This window comes from Rhinatrema bivittatum, chromosome 8, assembly GCF_901001135.1.
Source record: "Rhinatrema bivittatum chromosome 8, aRhiBiv1.1, whole genome shotgun sequence".
NCBI classification, from domain to species: Eukaryota; Metazoa; Chordata; class Amphibia; order Gymnophiona; family Rhinatrematidae; genus Rhinatrema; species Rhinatrema bivittatum.
This window is the reverse complement of record NC_042622.1, coordinates 136,057,232-136,083,011: the sequence shown is the minus strand read 5'-3', so window position 1 is coordinate 136,083,011 and position 25,780 is coordinate 136,057,232. Positions and strand designations below refer to the sequence as shown.

The following is a 25,780-nucleotide window of genomic DNA, read 5'->3' as shown; positions in this document are numbered from 1 at the left end:
AGAGAGAGAGAGAGAGCATGTGTGTAAGCATGTGAATGAGAGTTTGTGTGTGAGAGAAAAAGACAGCATGTATGTGTGCGATTGAAAGCCTGTATATACACATGCTTTTTCTCTCTCTTATATAGGCTCTTAATTACACATTTACACACATGCTGTCCGTCTTTATACGCTTACACATACTAGAGATGTGAATCGTGCGCCAGATCGTCTTAACGATCAGATTCGGCTGGGGGGGGGGGGAATCTGATCGTTAAGATATGTGAATTGGAATCGTTTCCGATTCCAATTCACATCGCTAATTTTTTTTTTAGGGAGGCCCGCGCCGCTAAAAAAAACAACCCACCCGACCCTTTAAATCGACCCCACCCTCCCGACCCCCCCAAAACCTTTTAAAATTACCTGGTGGTCCAGGGGGGCCTCAGGGGGCCTCGGGGAGAGATCCAGGGGGGCCTCGGGGAAAGATTTCCCGTTCCCAGGCATCAGCTGTTCTAAAAAAAAAAATGGCGCCGGCCATCCAGTGCTCCTACCATGTGACAGGGGCCGGCCAATGGCACAGATACCCTGTCACATGGTAAGGGCAAAGGGGCATCGGCGCCATTTTTTTTTTTAGAACAGCTGATGCCTGGGAACAGGAAATCTTTCCCTGAGGCCCCCTGGCTCTCTCCTCTCCCCGAGGCCCCCCTGGATCTCTCCCCGAGGCCCCCCTGGACCACCAGGTAATTTTAAAAGGTTTTGGGGGGTCGGGAGGGTGGGGTCGATTTAAAGGGTCGGTGGGGTTTTTTTTTTTTTTTTTATCGGGCCATCGGCGCCATTTTAATTAGTGGCAGCCAAAATAGCGCCGATGGCCCGAGAGCGGGAGATCGCGCCGGGACCTCCCCCCCACTGGACCACCAGGTAATTTAACATTTTGGGGGGGTTCGGGAGGGTGGGGGAGGGTAAGGAATTGGTTTTAAAGGGTCGGGGTGGGTTTAGGGGTTGTTTTGGTGTGCCGGTTTTCCCGCCCTCCCCCAAATAATTCCCGTGCCCTATTTAACGATACAATACAAATGCCCCTGACGATAAAATGGGGGCATTTGTATTGTATCGTGCACTCTAAACGATTTAGGATGATTTTAAAATTATCTGACGATAATTTTAATCGTTCAAAACGATTCACATCCCTATTAAACAATGATAATGATAGGTGTTAAAGGATGGTTTTGTAGTTTTAAGTTATAGACTGGGCTGAGGTATCTGAAAGGCGGAATCAGTATATGCAAAAGCAAGGTAGAAACAAAAGATAGAGTATGTACAGCGGGACATGTAACTGATTTAGCTGGGAGGAAGAGGTGAAAGGGGAGTGAGCTAGGGGATGGGGGAAGTGGGAGGGAAGGGGGGTGGTGGAGTTAGGTAGCGTGTTGGTAGGCTTTCTGGAATAGCCATGTTTTCAATTGCTTTTGAATGATTGGGGGGAGGGTTCCAGTCTGAGTTGGGAAGGTAGCTGGTTCCAGAGGGTGGGACCAGCTACAGAGAAGGTGCGTTGTCTGGTGGAGGTAAGGTGAGCAAGTTTTGTATAGGGTATGATAAGGAGGCCTGTATTTTGGGAACGCAGGTTTTTCTGGCTATGGTGTAGTTGGAGAGAGTCTTTGGTCCATTTGATTTTTTGGTTGTAGATGGTTTTGTGTAGTATGGTGAGAGTTTTGTATTGTGAACTGTGTGATATGGGGAGCCAGTGTAGTTCTTTTAGAATTGGTGTGATGTGTGAGGTTCGGTTGGTGTTTGTGAAGGATCTGGCTGTGGCATTTTGGAGTAGCTGAAGTGGTTTTGTGGTGGAGGTGGGCAGTCCGAGGAGGAGGGAGTTACAGTAGTCGAACTTGGATAGTATAAGGGTTTGGAGTACTGTGCGGTAGTCGTGGTGGAATAGAAGAGGTTTGAGTTTTTTTGAGGACTTTAAGTTTGTAAAAGCCTTCTTTGATTGTCATGTTGATGTGTTTTTTCTTGTTGAGGTTTGAGTCAAGGGTGATGCCGAGGTCTCTGACCTCATTGGTGAGAGCGGTGTGTGGCTGACTGGAGGTGCTGACTTTGCTGGTTTTGGTTGTGCTTTTGTTTGATATGTAAAGGATTTTGTTTTTTTTGTGGTTGAGGGTGAGGGATATCTGCGTGAGGAGATTTGATATTTGGATGGAGAAGGAGTTCCAGAAGGTGATGGTGTTAGGTATGCTTTCTTTGACAGGGAGAAGAATCTGGATGTTGTCTGCGTAGATGTAGAATATGAGGTCCATGTTGGAGAGAAGTTTACTGAGAGGGAACATATATATGTTGAATAGGGTAGATGAGAGGGATGAACCTTGTGGGACTCCGTGAGGGAGAGGAAATTGTTCTGATTCATTGTTGTTGAGGTGAACTTTGTAGGATCTGTTGGATAGGTATGATCGAAACCAGTTGAGGGTTTTTTCGCTTAGGCCAAGCTCCATCAGTCATGTCATCAGTATGCTGTGATTTACAGTATCAAAGGCAGCAGAGATGTCCAGTAAGATGAGAAAGTAAGAGTGTCCAGCATCAAAGCCTCTTAAGGCTGTGTCTGTGAGTGATAGAAGGAGGGTCTTGGTGCTGAGGGATTTTTCTGAAACCATGTTGGGTGGGGTATAGGATGTTATGATTTTCTAGGGGTTCAGAGAGTTGGAGGTTGATGTGTTTCTCGATGAATGAGAGATTTGAAATAGGTCTGTAGTTGGAGAGGTCGGAGGGATTGAGATGTGGTTTTTTGAGGATGGGTTTGATAATGGCACATTTCAGGGCTTCTGGGAAGATGCCTTGATCAAGTGAGGTATTTATTATGTCTGCGATGGGTTTGGCGATGGTGTCAGGAATGAGTTTGAGAGACTTGACTGGGATTGTGTCGATAGGGTGTGATGCTGGGTTGATTTTCTGGATGATCTTTTTTACTTCAGTTGAGACGATGAGTTCAAAGTTGGACCAGGTGGATAGAGTTTCGTTGAGTGAGGTCGGTGTTTCTTCTTTTGTGTGGAGGTTGGGAGTTATGAGTTTGCTGATTTTATCAGAGAAGAATCGGGCAAGATCTTCGCAAGTCTTTGTGTTGTTGTCTGAGGATGGTGTGAGAAGGTGGGGTTGCATCAGTTTGGTGACGAAGTTGAAGAGGGTTCTGGGGTTGTGTTGATGTTGATGAATTTTTTTTCCAAAGAATTCACGTTTGGCTTTGTCGGTGTCAGTTCTGTAGATGTAGAGGAGCATCCTGTATCTGTTGAGATGAGGTGGGATGGGGTGTCTTCTCCAGGTTTTTTCAGCTTGACGGAGTAGTCTTTTGGTGTTTTTCAGTTTGGGGGTATACCATGGAGTTTTGTAGGAGTTGCTGTTGAGCATTGCTTTGGTGATGATGGGGCATTTAGTTTTGGCGATTTTTGCGTTGATGTCATTCCAGGAATTGATAGTCGTGTTTGGAACTTTGAGGTCTAATGCGGTTAGAGCGCTGGGGAGGTCTTCAGCAAGGACGTCACTGGGGCACGGCTTATGGAAGCTGATGTATTTTTTGGAGTCATTTGGTGTGGGGTGGTAGGTTTTGAGGTGAAGGGTGGTCTAGATGAGTCTGTGGTCAGACCAAGGAATGCTGGTGGTGGTAGGAGGACTATTGGATGTTGAGATTTTGCTGTTGATGAAAATCAGATCAAGGGTGTGTCCTGATTTTTGCGTCAGGGAGTGAATGATTTGCTTGAAGTCCATTGCATTCATGGTATCGAGGAGGAGTTTGCATTGTGGTTGTAGGGGGGAGGAGTCCATGTGGAGGTTGAAATCTCCTAGTATTATTGCTGGAAGGTCCAGGTTGATTTGTGAGGTGATGGTTTCGATGAGGGTGGTGAGGTTTTGACCTAGGCAGTTGGGTGGGGCATATAGTAGGAGGATTTGGAGGTTTTTGGATTTAAAAAGGCCTATTTATAGGGGGAGTGGGGGGGGGGTGGGGAGGTGATGGGGCTGCATGTGAGGTTGAGCTCTTTTCGTGCTTTGAGGAGAAGACCACCTCCTTTTTTCTTTGGTCTGTGGAGGGGGAAGATGTTGTAAGATGCATGAGGCACTTGGTTGATTAGGGCTATGTCAGATTTTTTGAGCCATGTTTCGGTGATGCATAAGATGTCTGGGTGATTGTCTGTTAGGAGGTCATGTATAATGGGGATTTTTTTGGAGATGGATTGTGCATTGATGAGTAGAAGAGTTATTATTGATAGGGCAGTGTGAGGGAAGTTGCAGGTGGTGGGGATTGTAGTGAGGCATCCAGGATTTGATGGGGGTAATGTCTATTGCAAGGGAGGCAGTTGCAATAGGGGGGTGGTGGGTTGAGGGGGGTGTGCATGGTGTGGCAGGAGGGGATGGCCGGTATCGGTGGCTTTGGTGAGTAGGCTTTGGAGTGGATGAGGCAGGTTTGGAGGGGCTGGTTTGGTGTGGGGTGTGTGGTGGTTTGTTTAGGTAGGGCGGCTGCTCGGGAGGGTGCCTGAGAGAGCTGCTGGCCATGGATACCTCAGAGGAAGCAGTGCACGGGGGGGGGGAGCTGAGAGAGATGGAGGTTCGGGTGAGAGGAGAGATGCTGGCAGTTTAAGGGAGAGGGCATCTCAAAGGGGCGGCACAAAGGGGCGCACTAAGGGGCCTGCCTGGGCGCACTAAGGGGCCTGCCTGGGCGCGCCCAGTCTCCAACGGCACCAGCACACCGCTGATGCCGTTGGAGACTGGGCGGGCCCAGGGGCAGGCCTCGGGGTCGTCCGGGTAGCGGTCTGGGGCGACTGGTCGCGTCGGGCCTCCAGTGACCCCGATGGGTCACCGCCGCCGATCGCAGCGGAGGAGGAGTAGCTGTGCCGGCCACGTGGTGAAGAGGAAGCATGGCGCCTGAGGTAGGGCTGATTTTAAGAGGGCCTACCGGCGCACCGCTGCTGCCATCGGAGACTGGGCAGGCCTAGGGGCGGGCCTTGGGGTCGTCCGGGTAGCGGTCTGGGGTGGCTGGTCGTGTCGAGCCTCCAGTGACCCCGATGGGTCGCCAGCGCCGATCGCAGCGGAGGAGGAGTAGCTGTGCCGGCCACGTGGTGAAGAGGAAGGATGGCGCCTGAGGTAGGGCTGATTTTAAGAGGGCCTACCGGCGCACCGCTGATGCCGGAGACTGGGCGGGCCTCGGAGTCATCCGGGTAGCGGTCTGGGGCGGCTGGTCGCGTCGGGCCTCCAGTGACCCCGATGGGTCGCCGCCTCCGATTGCGGTGGAGGCGGAGGAGGAGAAGCTGTGCCGGCGGCGTGGCGAACAGAAAAGACGGCGCCTGAGGTAGGGCTGATTTTAAGAGGGCCTACCGGCGCACCGCTGATGCCATCGGAGACTGGGCAGGCCTCGGGGCGGGCCTCGGGGTCGTCCGGGTAGCGGTCTGGGGCGGCTGGTCGCGTCGGGCCTCCAGTGACCCCGATGGGTCGCCGCCGCCGATCGCGGTGTAGGCGGAGGAGGAGTAGCTGTGCCGGCCGCGTGGCGAAGAGACATGAGACTTGTGAGGAAACTACTTTGATATCCTTTTATTGATTGCATGTAAGCCTTTATTAGGCTTTTCTGTGATATTTTTAGAATAATTTTTCAGAAGCTCCTTTCCACCAGTCGTTGATATATATTTGACCTAGCTTCTGATAGTGCAGCATTGTATTGATAGGTGTGGCATTTATCAACTTATTGTTTTGAATGCAGGTATCCCCTTGGGTCAGCCACTAGATGGCCCTAGGGCCCTGTTTAGAAACAACATCTCTGTGAGCCTTCCATCCACCTTCAGCCCCTCCTAACCTGGAGGGCCAGGATTGTTGCTTGTGCCTATTTACGGGCCGATACAGTAAAAATCCCGGGAGAGCGCGCAATTCAGTAAGTTAATTTATTTAAATTAGGGCCCGCGCGTCCCTAGCACCTCTTTTTGGACAGGAGCGGCGGCTGTCAGCGAGTTTGACAGCCGACCCTCAGTTTTGCTGGCGTCGGTTCTCAAACCCGCTGACAGCCACGGGTTCGGAAACTGGATGCTGGCAAAATTGAGCGTCCAGTTATCAATCTGCGAGCCGCAGGCCCATTTAAAATTTTTTTTTTAAACTTTTTTTTTAACTGTTGTAACCTCCGTCTTAATATCGCCATGATATTAAGTCGGAGGGAGCACAGAAAAGCAGTTTTTACTGCTTTTCTGTGCACTTCCCTGGCGCCGGTAGAAATTAATGCCTACCTTTGGGTAGGCGCTAATTTCTTAAAGTAAAATGTGCGGCTTGGCTGCACATTTTACTTACTGTATCGTGTGGGAATGAATAATAGGGCCATCAACATGCATTTGCATGTTGCGGGCACTATTAGTCTCGGGGGGGGGGGGGGGGGGGGGTTGGACGCTCGTTTTCGACGCGCTATTACCCCTTGCTGAATAAGGGGTAAAGCTAGCGCGTCAAAAACGCGCGTCCAAATGCCAGTTAACAGTGCGCTCCACCGGAGCGCACTGTACTATATCGGCCAGTTAGTGAGGCCATTTTAATATTCTTTGTGGTCAGTTTTATGTAGCCTCGGTACAGTAAGGATGTTCCTTTTCTTCTCCCTGGTGAAGCCTCCCAGTCTTAACATACTTCTTGTTTTTTTAACAGAAATCTCATCATGCACTCCCTGCCAGAGGGTCCCTCTATTATTAGTTACAGTGAGATAGCTTTTTGGGCCAGATTCCCTTTGGGGATTCTCATTCAGAGGACCGAAGACCCATGAGCTCTACTCTACTCTCTATCAGGTCGATACAGTAAAGTGTGCTCCGTCGGAGCGCACTGTCAGCCTGCTCTGGACGTGTGTTTTCCCTTACCCCTTATTCAGTAAGGGGAGGAAAACACGCGGCCCACCCGCGGCACCTAATAGCGCCCTCAACATGCAAATGCATGTTGATGGCCCTATTAGGTATGCGCGCGGGATCCAGTAAGTAAAATGTGCAGCCAAGCCGCACATTTTACTCTAAGAAATTAGCGCCGACCCAAAGGTCGGCGCTAATTTCTTCCGGCGCCAGGAAAGTGCACAGAAAAGCAGTAAAAACTGCTTTTCTGTGCACCCTCCGACTTAATATCATAGCGATATTAAGTCGGAGGTCCCCAAAAGTAAAAAAAAGTAAAAAAAAAAAAAATAAAAATAAATTTGAATTCGGGCCGAAAACCGGACGCTCAATTTTGCCGGCGTCCGGTTTCCGGGCTCGAGAACCAACGCCGGCAAAATTGAGCGTCGGCTGTCAAACCCGCTGACGGCCGCCGCTCCAGGCCAAAAGGAGGCGCTAGGGACGCGCTAGTGTCCCTAGCGCCTCCTTTTCCTCGTTTGCACCGCATCACCTCATTTGCATACTGGATCGCTCGCACCGGCGAAGGGCCGGTGCGTGTGCCGGGAGAGCGGGCGTTCGTCCGCTCTCCCGCAGTTTTACAGTATCGATCCGTATATGAGCAAGACCGGTGACAGCACCTTAGGAGTGATGCTTTGATGGCTGAATATGTATCCATATTTTTGCATTAAGAAAGTATTTTGGATATTGTTTGTGGGGGAGGTTTTGACTCACCCCTCCCCATGGGGATCCAGGGCTGGGATAGCCTGTTTCCCGCATTTTAGAGACTTTTCCTGCAAGAGAAGCCTCAAGGACTAAGATCTATGGAGTTTCCTCACTAGATCGCCAACCCATGGGACCAGGACAGGCTGGGTGTCCGTGAAAACCTGGACTCAGGTAAGACTTTTATGCGTCTGAGAAGACCCCTCCAATAGGATTCCTATTTGGCTTCTGGGAAAGCTTTGTGCATGTTAAAATCACCATGGGAAGCTTTACTCAGATACCTGAGATAAAGCACATCTACCCAGAAGAGAAAAAACCTGTGTACATCAGTCAGCTGTAATTTCAACTTTATGGAAAAATGGACATTAATTTAATGGTTAAAGAATCAGTAAACACTTAACACCCAGAGCCTTGTCCTGCCTGGTTTGTCTCAGCATCTCACCCCTTGAGATGCCGCATCTAACACCACACAGGGAGAAACACACCACTGCCTGGGCCATTAGCGAGAGCTTCCTCCCCCCCCCCCCCCACAAAAAGGATTCCACCCTTGGGACAGAGGAGTGCTGGCCGGATGGCATACCCTGAAGAGAATAAATAATTTTGTGTACCCTTAGGACCTAACTACACCACAAAGCAAGGGTTATAAATATATATAATACAGTATATACACTACAGAAATAGATAATGCAGGCTATATAAAGGTCAAGATATATAAAACAACAACGTATAAACCTTCCTTCTTGTTGATTCTTACCCCTAGCCTGTGAGAAAAATCGCTCTTTTAGCAGCAGGCTTCTGGGTACATTGATGATAGGTGCTGCTTCCTGCATGGGAACAAACTTCATGTCACCGCATCCAGAAATCCTGAGTTCTGAATCCTGCCAATGCTCTCCACTCTCCTGCTTGCTTGCAGCCCTCCTGTTCCTACTTATCAAGTTCTGGCGGCTTAGCCTCATGCTGAAACCTAGAAGGGATGACATGAAAAGAGAGGAGGGAGTGAGGTTTCCTATATGCCATTCCGGTCTGGTTCACCAAGTCACTGCTCTCTTCTTATGTTCAATTAAATGCATTCAGAAATGATATACTTGTCTCTTTTGTTCTGCGCATATCCAGGGCCCAAAAAATCTTTAAATTGATAATTACATTTTAAAGTTAACCATTTGGAAATTTTTATATCATTTTATTTGGTTACATACCAAAAGTGTAAATGTTGCTATAGTCTCCATTACTGCCCAGTGCAAAGTTCGATGAGCTCAGTCTTTTGTTGTAGAGACAGTGGGAACCTGGGTAGATATGACTCCAGTTCTGACTCAAGTGGATTTTTCCCAGCTAAGATAGCTGTCCAGATAAAAATCACAAACGTGATGGCCATCTTGACTGTCCCAGGCTGGGTTCAGTTAAAGGTGTATTTTAAAAGTCGGGCATGCGCCAAAATCGGGAGATGTACACATATCTAGCACATGCACATATCCACCCAATTTTATAGGCCACCCACATGCACGCACAAGTACCAATATGCGAATATCTCACATTGGGGAAAAAAGGGGCAGAATGTGGGTGGGGTCTGGGCATTCTGGGGCGGGGCCAGGGCCGGCGCATCCATTAGGCGAACTTCGGCGGTCGCCTAGGGCGCCGAGTCGTAGGGGGCGCTGAAGAGCAGCCACGTGGTGCTGCAAGTGGGGCCTATCCCGCACGCAGCAAAGAGAAATAGAGATTGCGTGCTTCTCAGGGCCGCGAGGCTTCTCAGGGCGGCGAGCAGCATGCTTGCTCGCGGCCCTGAGAAGCACACAATCGGCGCTGAAACAGATAGGGGGGGGGGGCGCAACCGGAGGGTGGGAGGGGGGGCGGCAGCGCAAGGGTCGCCTAGGGCGCTCAATACTCTTACACCGGCCCTGGGCAGGGCCAAGAGTGCAAGTAGCTACGTGCCTGGGCTCAAACCCAGGTATTCTTCAGCACAGATTTATTTCTGCTATGGAGGCGGTGTTAGCGACAGGGCTATTTTATAATGTGTGTGCCGAAAATACAGAATGGCTGCACGCCCATATACACGTATATGTGTGCCTGTTTGAAAGTTACCATCTAGTTATGTTAGCTATGCAGGTGCACATATACATGCGTATAAGGGAGCCCAGCCACATACACGTCAATCTTATATCCAGTGCGCAAGTCTGTGTGCATGTTATAATCAACCTGGTGTGCATGTTTGTGCTTCTAATTTTAAGCTTGTGCACACACAGCTACGTAAGTCGGCTTTGGGATGCACAGGTGAGGGAATTTTATAACAGACACATGTCCAGTCCATGACCAATTTTACCAGTTCGTCCACCAGTTTGCCCAATCTAAAGCCAGGTCCTCCAAATCCCCCTGCTTCGTTAGCCTGCACTCTCCCCAGTTAACTCCAACCCCTCAAGCGCGTCATAGATGCCTGGAAATAGTTTTATAAAGACTTACACTTTCTCCATAGCAGAAGTAAATTTGCGCTGAAGTATACGTGGGTACATGCCTAGGTGCATAGCTACTTGGGCACATATCTCTTGGCCCCACCCTGGAAATGCCCATGCTCTGCCTACGCCCTTCCACGTTCCACCCCTTTTTTCCCCTCATGTGGGTGGCTTATAAAATCGGGTGGACACATGCATGTGCTAGAAGCACGCACATCTCCCGATTTTGGCGAGCGACCGGCTTTTAAAATTCACCTTTTAGTGTTTTAATGCTTGCTTGTCTTGAATTTTCAATGAGAGCTGGCTTATGTTTCCCTGGTTCACAAGGGGGGCATTCAGGAATTTGCATGGTCTACATAGCACTCGTTTCCCTGTACATACCCGGATCAGCCCAGACTCCTGGGTTTTACCTCCCCTCCAGCAGGCGGAGATAGACCAATTTCTGTGGACTCTGTCGTATACCCCTGAGGTGCCACCTAGAGTCTGTCAGTATTCTTCTGTCTCCAGCAGGTGGAAGAGGTGCTTCCCTGGAGTCTGGTATTTGGTTAGGATTTAAGGGTCTTTTGTATGTTTTTCGGATAGTCTGTGTGTATGGCTGACTAGTGAGGGGTCAGATTTTTTATCTTAGGCTAGTTCCCCTTTTTAGCCTCCCAGGGGATTGTCAGGTCCTGATGGGACCATCCCCCGATTCCCCCCTGGTATTTGAGGCTCAGGAGCAGAGGGTTGAGGACCCTGTAACTGCCCACTGAAGGTGATCCCGGGGGTCTCGGGCTCTCACCTTCAGTTAGCCCCCTGTAAGATTTAAAAAAAAAAAAAAAAAATTGGTTTACTGCGGCTTTAAATTCTCCTCTGCAGGCCTAGCTTGCTCACTGCGGGTGTTGATTTCAGACAGCGGACAGCTCCGATCGCGTCGGCCTTTGATTTCTCCTGCTCCTCTCTCCGGCCGGGCTAAATTAAGGTCCCTGCTTATGCCGCATTCGGCTCTCCCGGACCGGCGTTTGTACGGAGTGTCTCTTGGGGGAGAGGGCTCCTCGGGGGTCGCTGCGCCCGCAAAATTGACCGGGGAGGAGGGGGGGGGGGGCTTCACAATCACGGCGGGGAGTCGGCATCCAGAGTTTGTCATGTCAGGCCCCGGTTCAGCTCAGCGCGGGAATGGAGGCCATTTTAAGGACCATGCGGCAGCAGGACACAGCAGCTGAGGGGGGTGGGCTTCTGCCTCCCCTGTTGTCACCGCAGCCTAGTGCTCCTGGGGGGGCCGGTTTGGCTGGCGCTGGGCAGGTGGACGATGAGGAGGAGGATTCAGAAGGGTCTTCTTTGTCGTTCACCTCCGATTTTGTGCTTTTAATGCACAAAGCATTTAAGGAGCGCAGGGCTGATAAGGCACAGGGGCACAAGGTAGCTCGCAGGGCTCCTGCGGCAGCAGGGCCAGGAGGAGGTTCCTCTGAGGCCCGGAAGCGGATTCAGCCACCGAAATCAGGTGGTGCACTCAAGGAGAAATGCCCACTTCAGTCCATGGAATGTCCGAGGGACAACACATCCTCGGACTCTTTGAATCAGGCGGATTCTCCACGGCCAGTTCCTGATCGGGATCAGGATGTGGACCCTGATACACAGGCTACTCCATCCAAGCACATGGGCTCCCCTCTGGTGGAGGGGAATGACCCCAGGGTGGTGTGCTTGTTTAGAAAGGACGAGCTGGGTCCCCTTATTTTGGTCATCCTAGATGAACTGGAGATTGAGGCCCCTCAGGAGGATTCCAGACTGGGGGCTACTATGGATTCGGTGGTGCTGGGACTCCGAGACCCAGCGCGGTCATTCCCGTTTCACTTCTCGGTGTCTGACCTTTTATTCAAGGAGTGGGATACTTCTGATCTGGGCTTAAAGGTGAGCAGAGCCATGGATAAGTTGTATCCGCTCCCAGAGGACACGCTGGATCTTCTCAGGGTGCCTAAGGTGGATGCTGCAGTCTCAGCAGTTAAGAAGAAGTCGACTATTCTGGTAACAGGAGCCGCAGCCTTGAAGGATTTGCAGGATCGTAAGTTGGAGGTACAACTGAAGAAGATCTTTGAGGTTTCGGCTCTTGGTGTCCGGGCTGCCATCTGCAGCAGCTTCACGCAGCGGACCAGTTTCCGCTGGATCCAGGATTTCCAAGCATCCATGGAACTTACAGAGGCCCAGTCACTACAGGTAGGGAGGCCGGAGTCTGCGGTGGCTTACACTGTGGATGCCCTGTATGATCTTTTGCGGACATCAGGAAGAGCGATGGTGTCAGCGGTTTCTGCGCATCGCCTCCTATGGTTGCGGAATTGGTCGGCGGATGTCTCCTCCAAGTCGCATTTGGGTTCGCTGCCCTTCAAAGGCAGATTGTTGTTCGGGAAGCAATTGGATGATATGATTAAGTCGCTTGGAGAGAACAAGGTCCATAAGCTGCTGGAGGACAGGCCTAGGACCAGGGGATCTTTCCCTTAGAGATCAAGATTTTGGGGAAATTGACGTTTTCGCTCCTCCTGCTCCACGGGCTCATCGTTCCGTCAGGGACAAAGCCATCAAAACACGTGGCCCCAGTCCTTTCGAGGCCGGCGGTCCTCCAGAGATGGAGCCCCTCAACCTCATGGGGATCCCAAGCCTTCACAATGAAGGGCGGCCGGTTCACTCCTCGGTTCCAAAGATTGGGGGCAGGCTGTCCTTATTCCTGGAGGAGTGGACCACGGTAATGTCGGATCAATGGGTCCTAAGCATAATCGAACACGGCTACGCTTTAGATTTTGCACGGCCGATCCACGACCGCTTCATGGTTTTCCCATGCGCGTGCCTTTAAAAGAGACAAGTGGTACACCAGACCCTGCTGCGCTTACAAGACCTTGGCACGATAGTTCCAGTTCCAGCCAGAGAACTCAGGCGTGGGCATTACTTGATCTATTTCATTGTGCCAAAAAAGGAAGGAACATTTCGCCCCATCCTCGATCTGAAACAGGTCAATCGGAAGCTGAAGGTGCCTCGTTTTCGGATGGAAACTCTGCGATCCGTGATAGCATCCGTCCACAAGGGAGAGTTTCTGGCGTTATTGGATCTGACGGAGGCTTATCTGCACATTCCCATCCGTCCGGATCATCAGAAGTACCTACAGTTTGTGATCATCGGCCAACATTTCCAGTTTTGTGCACTCCCGTTCGGCATTGTGACAGCGCCAAGGGTCTTCACCAAGGTGATGGTGGTGGTAGCAGCAGCCCTGCGGCGCAAGGGAGTATTGGTTCATCCCTACCTGGACGATTGGCTGATTCGTGCGAAGTCGGAGGAATTGTGCAGGACTGCGGTTCAGCGGGTCCTCCGGAGGTTGACTTCCTTAGGTTGGGTGGTAAACCCCGACAAGAGCCATCTGATTCCTTCTCAGTCCTTGGAATTTCTGGGAGCCAGATTCGATACAGCCTTGGGTAAGGTGTTTCTTACAGAAGAGAAACTTTCCAAGTTGATTTCCCAGGTGAATTTATTCAGTTCCATGCTTCAGCCCACAGCTTGGGATTATTTGCAGGTCCTGGAGTCGATGGCTTCCACTCTCGAGCTCATTCCATGGGCCTTTGCTCATATGCGTCCTCTGCAGTTTGCATTGCTCTCCCGCTGGAGTCCACATTCCCAGCAGTTCCAGCTTCAATTACCGCTGACGGACGTGGCGCGTGCCAGTCTACATTGGTGGCTGTGTCCAGACAACTTGCATTGGGGAGAGGACTTGGAGATTCCCACGTGGATCGTGGTCAGAACCGATGCCAGCCTCTCCGGATGGGGGGCGGTGTGTCGGAGAGCGGTGGTAAAGGGCCAATGGACGAAGACGGAATCCTCCTGGTCCATCAATCGCTTGGATACCAGGGCTGTTTGGCTGGCATTGCAGGCCCTTCTTCCCTTGGTGGAAGGGCGGTCAGTGAGGTACTATCTGACAATGCCACAGCAGTAGCTTACATCAATCGTCAAGGAGGAACCAGGAGCCGTCCGGTGACGATGGAGGCACGGCTGCTGATCGCCTAGGCGGAACGGCACTTTTACAAGATTGCGGCCTCCCACATCGCCGGGGTCGACAACGTGCAGGCAGACTTTATCAGTCGAAACCAGTTGGATCCAGGGGAGTGGGAACTCTCAGACGAGGCCTTTCGTCTTCTGTGCTAGCGTTGGACCAGGCCATCCATGGACCTCATGGCAACGTACCACAATGCCAAGGCTCCTCGTTTCTTCAGTCGGCGACAAGAACCGGGAGTGGAGGGAGTAGATGCTCTGGTTCTGCCCTGGCCAAGGGACGTTCTATTGTACGTCTTTCCTCCGTGACCGTTGGTCGGAAAAGTGTTGCGCCGCATAGAAGTTCACCCAGGTACAGTGATTCTAGTGGCTCCGGAATGGCCACGACGTCCGTGGTTTGCGGATCTTCTGACTCTAGCCATCAACGGTCCGCTGCGATTTCCTCCTTCCCCAACTCTACTGTGCCAGGGGCCAGTCTATTTCGGCGAGGTCGATCGCTTCTGTCTAGTGGCATGGCTTTTGAAAGGTAGATGTTAAGTTCGAGGGGTTATTCGCCTGCGGTTATCGCCACACTCTTGCACTCCCGTAAAATCTCTACCTCCAGAGCCTATGTTAGGGTCTGGGGGGTGTTTGAGTCCTGGTGTGTGGAATGTAGCATTCGTCCTGACAAGGCCTCAATCCCGGAAGTTCTGGATTTCCTTCAGGTGGGCTTGTCCAAGGGTCTGGCCTTTAATTCCTTGAGAGTTCAAGTAGTGGCGTTAGGTTGTTTTCGAGGTAAGGTGCATGGGGTGGCGCTTGCTTCGCATCCCGATGTGGCTAGGTTCCTGAAAGGGGTTAAGCACTTGCACCCTCCAGTTCGGAATCCCTGTCCTTCCTGGAAACTTAATTTGGTCTTCCGCACACTTTGCTAGGCCCCCTTTGAGCCCTTGAAGCAGGCGACCCTGAAAGATCTCACTTTGAAAATGGTGTTTTTGGTCGCTATTGTTTCGGCGAGGCGTATTCTAGAGCTCCAGGCATTATCTTGCAGAGAGCCTTTCTTAAGGATTTCAGACGTGGGTGTTTCATTGCGCACGGTTCCATCCTTTCTCCCGAAGGTGGTCTCTGCTTTTCATTTAAATCAGTCTGTGGAGCTTCCTTCCTTTGCGGGTTTGGATTCCTCTTCGCCAGAGGCTAGAGATTTGCGAAAGCTGGATGTGAAACGGGTATTGTTGCGTTTCCTGGAGGTCACGAATAGTTTTCGTCTGACGGATCATCTTTTCGTCTTATGGAGTGGACCCAGAAGGGGTCAGAAAGCTTTCAAGGCAACTATCGCCCGGTGGCTGAAGGAGGCTATCGTGTCGGCATACCTTGTACAGGGTCAGTCGATTCCGGTCGGGCTTAAGGCTCATTCTACGTGCTCGCAATCAACTTCGTGGGCAGAATGTCAACAGGTGGCGCCGCAAGAGATTTGTAGGGAGGCTACCTGGAAGTCCACTCATACTTTCGCACGACACTATAGACTTGATGTCTGGGCACCTGAACCTGGGGAGTTCGGAGCCAGTGTTCTCTGAGCGGGACTCTCGCAGTCCCACCCTGGTTAGGGAAGCTTGGTTACATCCCAGGAGTTTGGGCTGATCCGGGTATGTACAGGGAAAGGAAAATTGGTTCTTACCTGCTAATTTTCGTTCCTGTAGTACCACGGATCAGCCCAGAGTCCCACCCAGGGAGAGTCCGCTCGGCTGGTAGTTCATTATTTCTGGTTGTAAGTTTCATATGCCCCCCTGTTCAGGGTCAGAATTATAGGGCATTGTTTTCAGTTTCAGTTACGAGTTCTTCATTTCCTCTGCTCTTCAGGGGGGGAGGTTGTTCAATGACAGTTGTGAATCTTTATTATTGTTCTGCTTGGGTACAGTGAATACTGACAGACTCTAGGTGGCACCTCAGGGGTATACGACAGAGTCCACAGAAATTGGTCTGTCTCCGCCTGCTGGAGGGGAGGTAAAACCCAGGAGTCTGGGCTGATCTGTGGTACTACAGGAATGAAAATTAGCAGGTAAGAACCAGTTTTCCTTTCTGCTTGTAGCTTTTGACAGTGCTCTTACAATAGTAAGATTATATTACGCAAGTAATCAAGTTGGAGCATTCTTATTGATGTTGGATGAGATGAGTTGTAACTAGTATGAGTATCATGGGGTCTGCTAAAGACTGAACCTCTCTATCTTGCAGTTCATTTGTATTATTTAATCATAACCTGCCCACTTATCCATGCTTTATTCATTATACTAATAATATCTTCAGATAAGTGTTAGGCAGTTATAGGATGATGGTATGATCACAGCAAGAACAAAAATCTGCTTCACGTTTTTGAAGGAGTTAATAAACATGTGGATAAAGGTGAACCGGTAGATGTAGTATACTTGGATTTTCAGAAGGCGTTTGACAAAGCTCCTCATGAGAGGCTTCTAGGAAAAGTAAAAAGTCATGGGTTAGGTGGCAATGTCCTTTCGTGGATTGCAAACTGGCTAAAAGACAGGAAACAGAGAGTAGGATTAAATGGACAATTTTCTCAGTGGAAGGGAGTGGGTAGTGGAGTACCTCAGGGATCTGTATTGGGACCCTTACTTTTCAATATATTTATAAATGATCTGGAAAGAAATACGACGAGTGAGATAATCAAATTTGCAGATGATACAAAATTGTTCAATTTATCACAAGCAGATTGTGATAAATTGCAGGAAGACCTTGTGAGACTGGAAAATTGGGCATCAAAATGGCAGACGAAATTTAATGTGGATAAGTGCAAGGTGAAGCATATAGGGAAAAATAACCCATGCTATAGTTACACAATGTTAGGTTCCATATTAGGTGCTACAACCCAAGAAAGAGATCTAGGCGTCATAGTGGATAACACATTGAAATCGTCGGTTCAGTGTGCTGCGGCAGTCAAAAAAGCAAACAGAATGTTGGGAATTATTAGAAAGGGAATGGTGAATAAAACGGAAAATGTCATAATGCCTTTGTATCATTCCATGGTGAGACCGCACCTTGAATACTGTGTACAATTCTGGTCGCCGCATCTCAAAAAAGATATAATTGCGATGGAGAAGGTACAGAGAAGGGCTACCAAAATGATAAGGGGAATGGAACAGCTCCCCTATGAGGAGAGACTAAAGAGGTTAGGACTTTTCAGCTTGGAGAAGAGACGGCTGAGGGGGGATATGATAGAGGTGTTTAAAATCATGAGAGGTCTAGAACGGGTAGATGTGAATCGGTTATTTACTCTTTCGGATAATAGAAAGACTAGGGGGCACTCCATGAAGTTAGCATGTGGCACATTTAAAACTAATCGGAGAAAGTTCTTTTTTACTCAACGCACAATTAAACTCTGGAATTTGTTGCCAGAGGATGTGGTTAGTGCAGTTAGTATAGCTGTTTTTAAAAAAGGATTGGATAAGTTCTTGGAGAAGAAGTCCATTACCTGCTATTAATTAAGTTCAATTAGAAAATAGCCACTGCTATTACTAGCAATGGTAACATGGAATAGACTTAGGGGTACATTTTAAAAAACAGCGTGCGCGCGTACTTTTGTTCGCGCAATCAGCGCGAACACAAGAACGCCAGATTTTAAAAGATACGTGCGTAGCCACGCGTATCTTTTAAAATCTGGCGTTCTTTTGTTCGCATTGATTGCGCGAACAAAAGAATGTCAGATTTTAAAAATACGCGCGTAGCCACGCGTATCTTTTAAAATCCAGGGTCGGCGTGCGCAAGGCTGCGCAAAATCGGCAGCCTGCCTCCGTTCCCTCCGAGGCCACTCCGAGCAGCTCCTGCACTCCCCTTGGCGGCTGATGCCTCTCCTGCTCCCTGACGCTCTTTTTTGGAGGCCTCAGGTGGCAGGGAGCCGTCCTCCCCACTGCCGGGGTCTTTGGCCGGCAGGGAGGCTGTCCCTGCCAGTGCCTGCAGCTAGCCTGTGCGTCCTCACTTCTTTCCATGTGGCCTGGACACTGCTGTCCTCGGTGCTACTTCCTGTTCCTGTGTTCTGCCTCTAGGCGCCGGCGCGCACCTCTTCTCTACATTTAGGGATATGTAGAGAAGAGGATATGCCCCGGGCCCCACCTGATGATAACTTCCTGCTTCAGCCCTATTTAAGGGCCTCTCTTTGGTCATCTAGGGCCTTCGGATCGAGTGTCACAGTCATCTGTGCGTCATGACTGGTCCAGTTCCTCCGTGGTCTTCTCCTGCTTTGATGGCTTGTCTTCATGTTCCTGATGTCCTTCGTCCGTGCTTTCAGATGTCTTCGTATTCCTGATGTTGTTCGTTTGTACCTCTTGATGTCCGATGTCCTTCCTGACACCTTTGCCTTCGCCTCTGCCTCCATGCCTTGGTTCCTTCATGTCCACTTTCCCGGTGTGCCGTTGTCGTGGTCTGCGACCAGCCCACGGGCGGGCTGTGTAGGGCGCCTCAAAGTGCAAGGCCATCTTCTGCGCAGTGCAAGCTTCCGGAAGACTTCTGCTTGAATCCTAAGTCTTGAATCCTGAGTTGTCTTGAATCCTGAGTTGTCTTGAATCCTTGAGAATCTTGAATCCTGTGCTTGAATCTTGCCTGGTCTTCGGAGTTCCTTGCATTTGCGTCCGTCCATGCCAAAGACTCTGTCGAACCTGCTCCTCATCAGCGTGGTCCGCGACCAGTCCTACGGGTGGACTGTGTAGGGTGCGCCCCAGTGCAGGCCTCTTCAGTATCTTCGCCATGTTCCAGTATCAGCCTTCATTATCTCTCCTAGAGTCTGTTTCGAGCCCAGCATGGTCCACGACCAGTCCTGCGGGTGGATTGTGTAGGGCACGCTGCGTCGCAGTCTCGACCCAGCACTTTGATCCTATGCCTTGATTCTTCGTCTACAGTGCCTTGATCCTATGCCTTGAGCCTACGTCTACGGTGTCTTGATCCTTGCCTTTGTATCCACGTCCTCACCTGAGTCTTCGTCTACAGTGTCCTTGCCTGAGTCTTCGTCCAAAGTCTTCCATGTTTCAAGGACTCTGTCTGCCCTTGTCCTCTGTCTGGCCTGCCGCCTTTTGCCATTACCCAGTGGCAGGTCTGAAAGGGCTTGGAACGGTCGGAGGACTGTTCATTGATCATCATTGCGTTGATGGTCATTCTGGGGCATGACGGTCCGGTAGAGGGTCAGACCTTCCATCTCCTTGTCTTCGCTCCAGCCTTGTCCTGCTCCTTGTTACCCATGCTCGCACCAGCTCACATCCCACGGTGTGTCTTAGGGCTCCTCCCTGAGTCGTGCCGAGGCCCAAGGGCTCACAACACCCGTTCCAGAAACGACCGCGCCTCCGCGCTCGTAATAGTATCCGAAGGCCATGAACTAGGTGAGCTGTGCCTGTGACGGGCTCCGGTTTTTTGCACATTTTTTGGCCTTGATTTTTGCCTGGAAATTTTTATTTCATTTTCTGGACATTCTTTAACTTGCTTTTGCCCAGAAGAATTTTTTCACCTTAGTTCCTGGACATTTAATACTATACCTTAACCAATTTTTTTTTGCCCCATGTCCACTTCAGATGCAGAGTTTTCTGTTTGACTATAAAAACTTGGATGCCTGTATTTTCTGAAACAGTTTGAAAAATTGGTAAGAACATTATGCATTAAACTCTATTTTCATTATTTTTGAGTGGTGTATCTAGTCTCTTTGATAGGTTTTATTATTTTTTAGTGTTATTGTACATAGAACTGTAAGCATCCCATAATACTGCCAATATTAAAAATTTGGGGGATTTACAAAGATTCTGGTGTGTAAACCTTATAGTTTTAGGAATACACATGTCAAACCAGTGAAATAAGATCCATTCTCACTTATAAATTTAAAAAAAATATTTTTCTTTTTTGAAAGCACAAAAGTATCCTTCAAAAATCCCCAAATATTTTTCAAAATATCAAGAACTTTTAAGAAGGATAAGTGACAACATTCTATTTTGCCCAGTTCTAGTCCTGATGCATTTTTATGGCAAACTTTCTGACTCCTCCTGCACCCCCGACGGCACTTCCAGACTTTAGGAAGTGCAAAAGTCTACTGTTGCCTCCTCCCCCGCCCCCACCAAGAACCTATCTGTTGACTTAGGCTATAAGGAGGGGTTCATACCTGAAGAAACTGCAACATGTGCAGACATCATTATGATCTGATAAGCCTCTATTCCTATTGAACCAAGGCTAAAAATGTTCTTGAGATTACACAGTACCCAAACATCTCTAAATTTTCCATCTCAAGCAAATGATGCTATAGAAAAGTTAAACCAAATCTCAGATACCTTTTCTTAGTTCCACCGTCTTCTGTGGAGTCAGATTCTGCCCTTTATCCAACAGGATTTGGGAGCAAATGTGGTGCAGACTAAGGGAAGAAGCAAGTTTTTGACATGTTGAAAATTTCTTTTCTTACATATCCATTATTTTTGTTATTTTTTTCAATTAGGAATGTAGAATTTTGTTTCAGAAATGGGACATTTTATATCTCAGCTGATCCATAAATGTGAACGTGACCCCCTCAAAGAAAGCAATCATCTTCATAATCATATCATTCACATCCACAGACTTCAATGGCATGGGACTATCAAATTTGTGTTCATGGACATAAACACAGTTACCTCTAATGGCATCATCTTTTTGAAGTACCTCATTAAAGGCCGGATTTTTAAACATTTGCGCGCGCGGTACATTTGTGCACGCTATCCAGTGCGCACAAATGTAGGCCTGATTTTATAACATGCACGCGCAGCCGCGAGCATGTTATAAAATCCGGGGTCGGTGTGTGCAAGGGGGTGCACACTAGTGCACCTTGCATGCGCCGAGCCCTAGGGAAGCCCCGATGGCTTTCCCCTTTCCCTCCGAGGCCGCTCTGAAATCGGAGCGGCCTCAGAGGGAACTTTCCTTCGCTCCCCCCACCTTCCCCTCCCTTCCCCTCCCTTCCCCTATCTAACCCGCCCCCCAGCCCTACCTAAACCCCCCCCACCTTTATTTTGTAAATTACTTGCGCTTGCCGGCCAGCTGCCGGCGCATGATCCCCCGGCACGGCCACTGTGCCAGAGGCCTCGGTCCCTCCCACGCCCCAGGACACATGCGCGTCACCGGGCCTATGCAAAATAGGCTCGGCGCACATAACCCTTTTAAAATCCGCCCCTAAGGGAACAATTTTCAAACAATTTTACGCAGGTAATTAACTAGTTATCCAGGTGAAACTGGCTGCAAAAAATTGTCCTCCTCTCTGCAGGTAAAAGTACACATGCTGTTTCACAGCAAAGGTATTTTTACTCATACTGCAAAGGGCCAAGAATGGAGCCAGCATGCAACAAGAAGGGATGTCATTGTGAAATCTTCATGCTTTCTTCATGATACCTACTTTGTACCTGCTTTAAGGCAGGTGAAAAGTTCACAGGTATGAAAATACCTGTGGTGCCAGCTGGCCCCTAGATTTTCAAAGAGAAACTCCACAGGAAATTTCACTTTGAAAATTCTCTGCATGCCTGCAAGCAATATATAACCTCCCTTTTCCCTGTCCCCCACCCTACTCATAACCAAGTCATATTGTACATATTGTATATAGGCTATATGCCATTTCTATATACCCACATCTAATATTTAATTTTAATTTTATTCATATGTTACAATGTTCCTTATATTTATTGTTTAATCAACTGTTCTCTTGTTACAATGTAAAATAGGGCAGTTCCGGCTCTATTCAACCTGTTTTCTGGAAACCGATGTGATATCTCGATCGAATGTCGGTATACAAAAGAAATAAATAAATAAATAATATGGGGGCTTACAATTTTTTCTCCTGTAAATATTAAAATCACAAACATCTCACTAATTAGGACCACAGCCTCCCTCCGTCTCTACCCCTGACGGCTCCATCCAGGCTCTGGCTCAGCCTGCTCTTACAGTGCTCTTCCTCCTTCGACAGCCTCTCCCCCTCCCTCTTTCTGCAGGCTATGAGGTTTACCGGGCACACGCTATGCAGTTGGACTGATAGCACTGTGTCATCACTTCTTTGGCTGCATTGGAGCTGAACGTCTGTAGGAGCCTGATACATCAGGCTGGGTGATGACAGGATGCCCTTTTAGATGTTATGCCCAGGGCAAGTGCCTCGTTCACCCTATCCTCATCATAGACATTTGCCTATCTTGCTGAAATCATTGTTTGAGAGTATTTAGTTCAGTAATGAGTTCTCACCTACAACCTGTTTGCTGACCTTTTATCTACTTATTCAGGTGGACTATGTGGCAAGCACATGCATTTATTCATGGAAGGCCTAGAAATTCTATTGGCTTCTGAGACCCAGAGGCTCAGGTGAAAGGAGCTCGTCTGATAGGAAAAAGCTCCACTCCATACACTCATGGTGGGACAAAGGATTTGGCTACTGAATAGCTTCTAGGCCTGAGGCCCAAAATCGGTTTCATTTTACTTAAGTATTGCTGTGCACAAGTGCAAACAAGACAGAAACTCTTAAAGAAGTGGTGACCTATTCTTATAGAGGTAGATCTTCAAAACATACGCGCGCGCGTACTTTTGTTCGCGCCACCGGCGTGGCCTTGGAAGGAACTTTCCTTCCATGTCCCCCCACCTTCCCCTCCCTTCCCTTACATAACCGACCCCCCCGGCCCTATCTAAACCCCCCCCCCTACCTTTGTTGGCAGATTTACGCCTGCCAAAAGCAGGCGTAAATCTGCGCGCGCCAGCGGGCTGCTGGTGCGCCATAACCCGACCCGGGGGCTGGTTCGGAAGCCCCAACCACGCCCCCGGGCCGGCGTCACGCCCCCGACACGCCGCCTTTGCAAAGCTCCGGGACTTACGCGCGTCCCGGGGCTTGCACGCGCCGCCGAGCCTATGCAAAATAGGGGGGGTTTGGAGTAGGTTTTCGGGGGGTACACGCGTATCTTACGTGCGTACCCCTTTGAAAATCTACCCCATACTGTTTACTGCTTATATATCAAAATAACAAATCCTGTTAAGACCAGAAGAGACTGTCTCCTGTCTAAACCTACATCCAGCTGAACAAATTATGTGTGTTAATAAGACCTCCTCCCTCAAAATGAGCAGCCAAAAATGTGAAATTCCATGAGGACAAATAGGTCACTGAACAGGATCAGTTGCTGTAGACAATTAGAAGAATTCTGAACCAGATGTTCTAAGTCAGGGGTCCCCAACCACTGGTCCGCGGACCGGGACCAGGCCGTTGGGGATTTTTGCCGGTCCGCGGCGCCACCACCAAGCACCGGCAGGTGTGTCGCGTGCTCCTGGGCTCTCCCGCTGCTCCGCCTTCCCTGCTGCCGTTGCCGCCGGGCTATCAGCACGTTCAAGCCCAGCGGGAACGGCAGCGGTGTTTGAGGAAGCTGTGGCACCCGTGGCTGGCCTTTTCTTCTTCCCGCGCCTGCCCCCCCCCCCCCCGTGACCCGGAACAGGAAGTGGTGCGCGGGAAGGAGAAAGAGCCGTGCCGCGTGGAAAAATAGCGGCGGCAGCAGCATTGGCCCCCGTGTAATCGAAGCAGCCGGTAATCGGTAAAGGAGTCAGCAGCATGAGCCTCCCGCGGCCGATGGGATTCTTCTTTCTTGGCCTGCGGGGGCTGCTGCAGCTCCCATTTGTGCTCCGGGGGGGGGGGGAGAGGAAGTGAGTGAGAGAAAGAAAGAGAGAGAAGCAGCCAGCCTGCCTGTGTGTGATTGACTGGGCAGAGAGCTGATGTGTGTGTGTATGTGAGAGACAATGAAAGTGACTACTCAAGGAGATGACTGATGTGTATGTGAGAGTGTGAGACATTAGTCAGGGAGGTGACTGATGTGTGTGTTTGTGTGAGAGAGAGAGACTGGTTGGTAAGGTGACTGGTGTGTATGAATGTGAGAGAATGTGATTCAGGGAATGAGAAGCCTGTGCATGTGGAGAGTGAGCATGGAAATGAGAGAGACTGGTGTGTGTGTGTAACAGAGAGAAAGTGATTATGGGAATGAGAAGCCTGTGCATGTGAAGAGTGAGTATGGGAGTGAGAAACCTGGGTGTGTGTGAGACACAGCATGGGAGTGAGAAGCCTGTATATCTGAAAGAGAACATGGGAGTGAGAGACTGGTGAGTGTGTGTGTGTGTGTTTGAGAGAGACAGAGAAAGTGATTATGAGAGTGAGAAGCCCATATATGTAAGTAGAACATGTGAGTGGGAAGCCTGTGTGTGTGTATGGCATGAGAGAAACTGTTCAGGAAGGTGACTGGTGTGCGTGTGCCAAAGACTGGGAGATGATTGGTGTGTGAGAGACAGAAACTGGTCATGGGGGCATGACTGGTATGGTGTGTGTGTGAGAGACATGGGCACTAAGGAAGAGGACCATAAGTATAGAGCTTAGCTTCTACTGCTGCTTCTGGTGAGTGCCACGGCCTGCAGGGAAGGGGAGTAGGAGAGCTGCTGGAGGAGGTAAGTAAAGGTGGCTTTTTAAGTTTATTTTTCTTGACTGCCATTTTAATTGCGTGATGTCTGCTTTTTTGAAATATTTTATTGGTGTTTTGAGCATGTTTAATAGTTTTTATGAGTTTTTAATTGTTGGATGTTATTCTGTTCATAGTTGTTTTGAAACATTTATTCTGCTTATTAGTATAGTTTTACAATTATTTCTGAGTGGGGATCTATAGCAGCTTGCTAGTTCTGTTTTCCTAATAAGAGGTGTATTGGTTTTTAAGACCTGATTTAATATTTGTAGTGTTGCCTTTTCATAGATAGGGTTACTCCTGTTTGAGTGCATTCCATAATACAGGTGTAACTGTGTGCGGATTAGTTTATGTGCATTACTACAGATCCTGGGAGTATGTTAGGTCGGTTCTGTGTCTGTTACCGAGATGAAATATTTTGCTAGCATGTAAGCATTTGTATCGGTCTTATTTGTTGTGTTTTCTCAAGAGGACATGCATTGGTGGTAAACTGCTGTCTTTTCATAAGTAGGGCTATTGAGCCTGGAAGTAGAAGGAGTTTGAGTTGCTGTTACTGAGATGACACCAGAACCAGAATATCTTTTTTGTAGGGTGAGTTGTATGGGGAATGTCATAATTCTGCTTTACATCCATTATTGTGGGTCAGGGGGGTTCCCATGGATGCAAACTGTACTTTTACATCTAGTCCCGTGACGATCATGGGTCAGTGTGTCATGCATGTGAGAACCTATGGTGAGTTGAGTCACATTCGCATTATAAATGTCATAATTAAATAAGTGTGCACTAAAATCTAACCCCCTCCATAACCCCGCCCCCATATGACCAAAGCCCCGCCCCTGCCCCACCCCGCCCTTGCCCCACCCCCACCCCGCCCTGCCGGGCCATGGAAAAATGGTCTTGCTTGAAGCCGGTCCCTGGTGCAAAAAAGGTTGGGGACCACTGTTCTAAGTGAGCCTGATTTTCAAAAGCATTTACATGCAAAAAACAGGGTTTTATACATGTAAATGCACTTTACCTGTGTAAGTGGGTTTTGAAAATTGCTACAATATATGCCTTTCAGCTGTCCATAGGATTTTCCCACATAAATGCACTTTATGGGCCAGATTTTGTAACCTGCGTGCGGGCATAGATTTGTGCGTACAACCCGGCGCGCACAAATCTACGTCCGATTTTATAACATACCGTGCGCATGTTATAAAATCTGGGGTCAGCACGCACCAAGCCCTAGGGGAGTCCCAATGGCTTTCCCCGTTCCCTTCGAGGCCGCCCACGCCCTGCCCCGCCCCTTTTTTCGAGCCCCAGGACATATGCGCATCCCGGGGCTTGCGCGCGTCGCCAAGCCTATGTAAAATAGGCTTGG

General features: G+C 49.3%; 1 protein-coding gene across 5 annotated transcripts in view; it reads right to left on the bottom strand.

Moving 5' to 3' along the window:
• Positions 1-25,780, bottom strand: part of LOC115096351 — a 95,917-nt gene that overhangs the window by 4,253 nt on the left and 65,884 nt on the right. For 4 of the 5 annotated variants that reach the window (XM_029610813.1, XM_029610814.1, XM_029610815.1 and 1 more), the window contains 2 exons: positions 20,269-20,348; positions 8,296-8,505 (listed from right to left, as the gene is read on the bottom strand). In XM_029610813.1, the coding sequence (XP_029466673.1) occupies positions 8,296-8,505; positions 20,269-20,348 (290 nt within the window). Of the gene's footprint in view, positions 1-8,295; positions 8,506-20,268; positions 20,349-25,780 lie in introns of those variants that run through there. The other variant, XM_029610817.1, reaches the window with a different exon arrangement.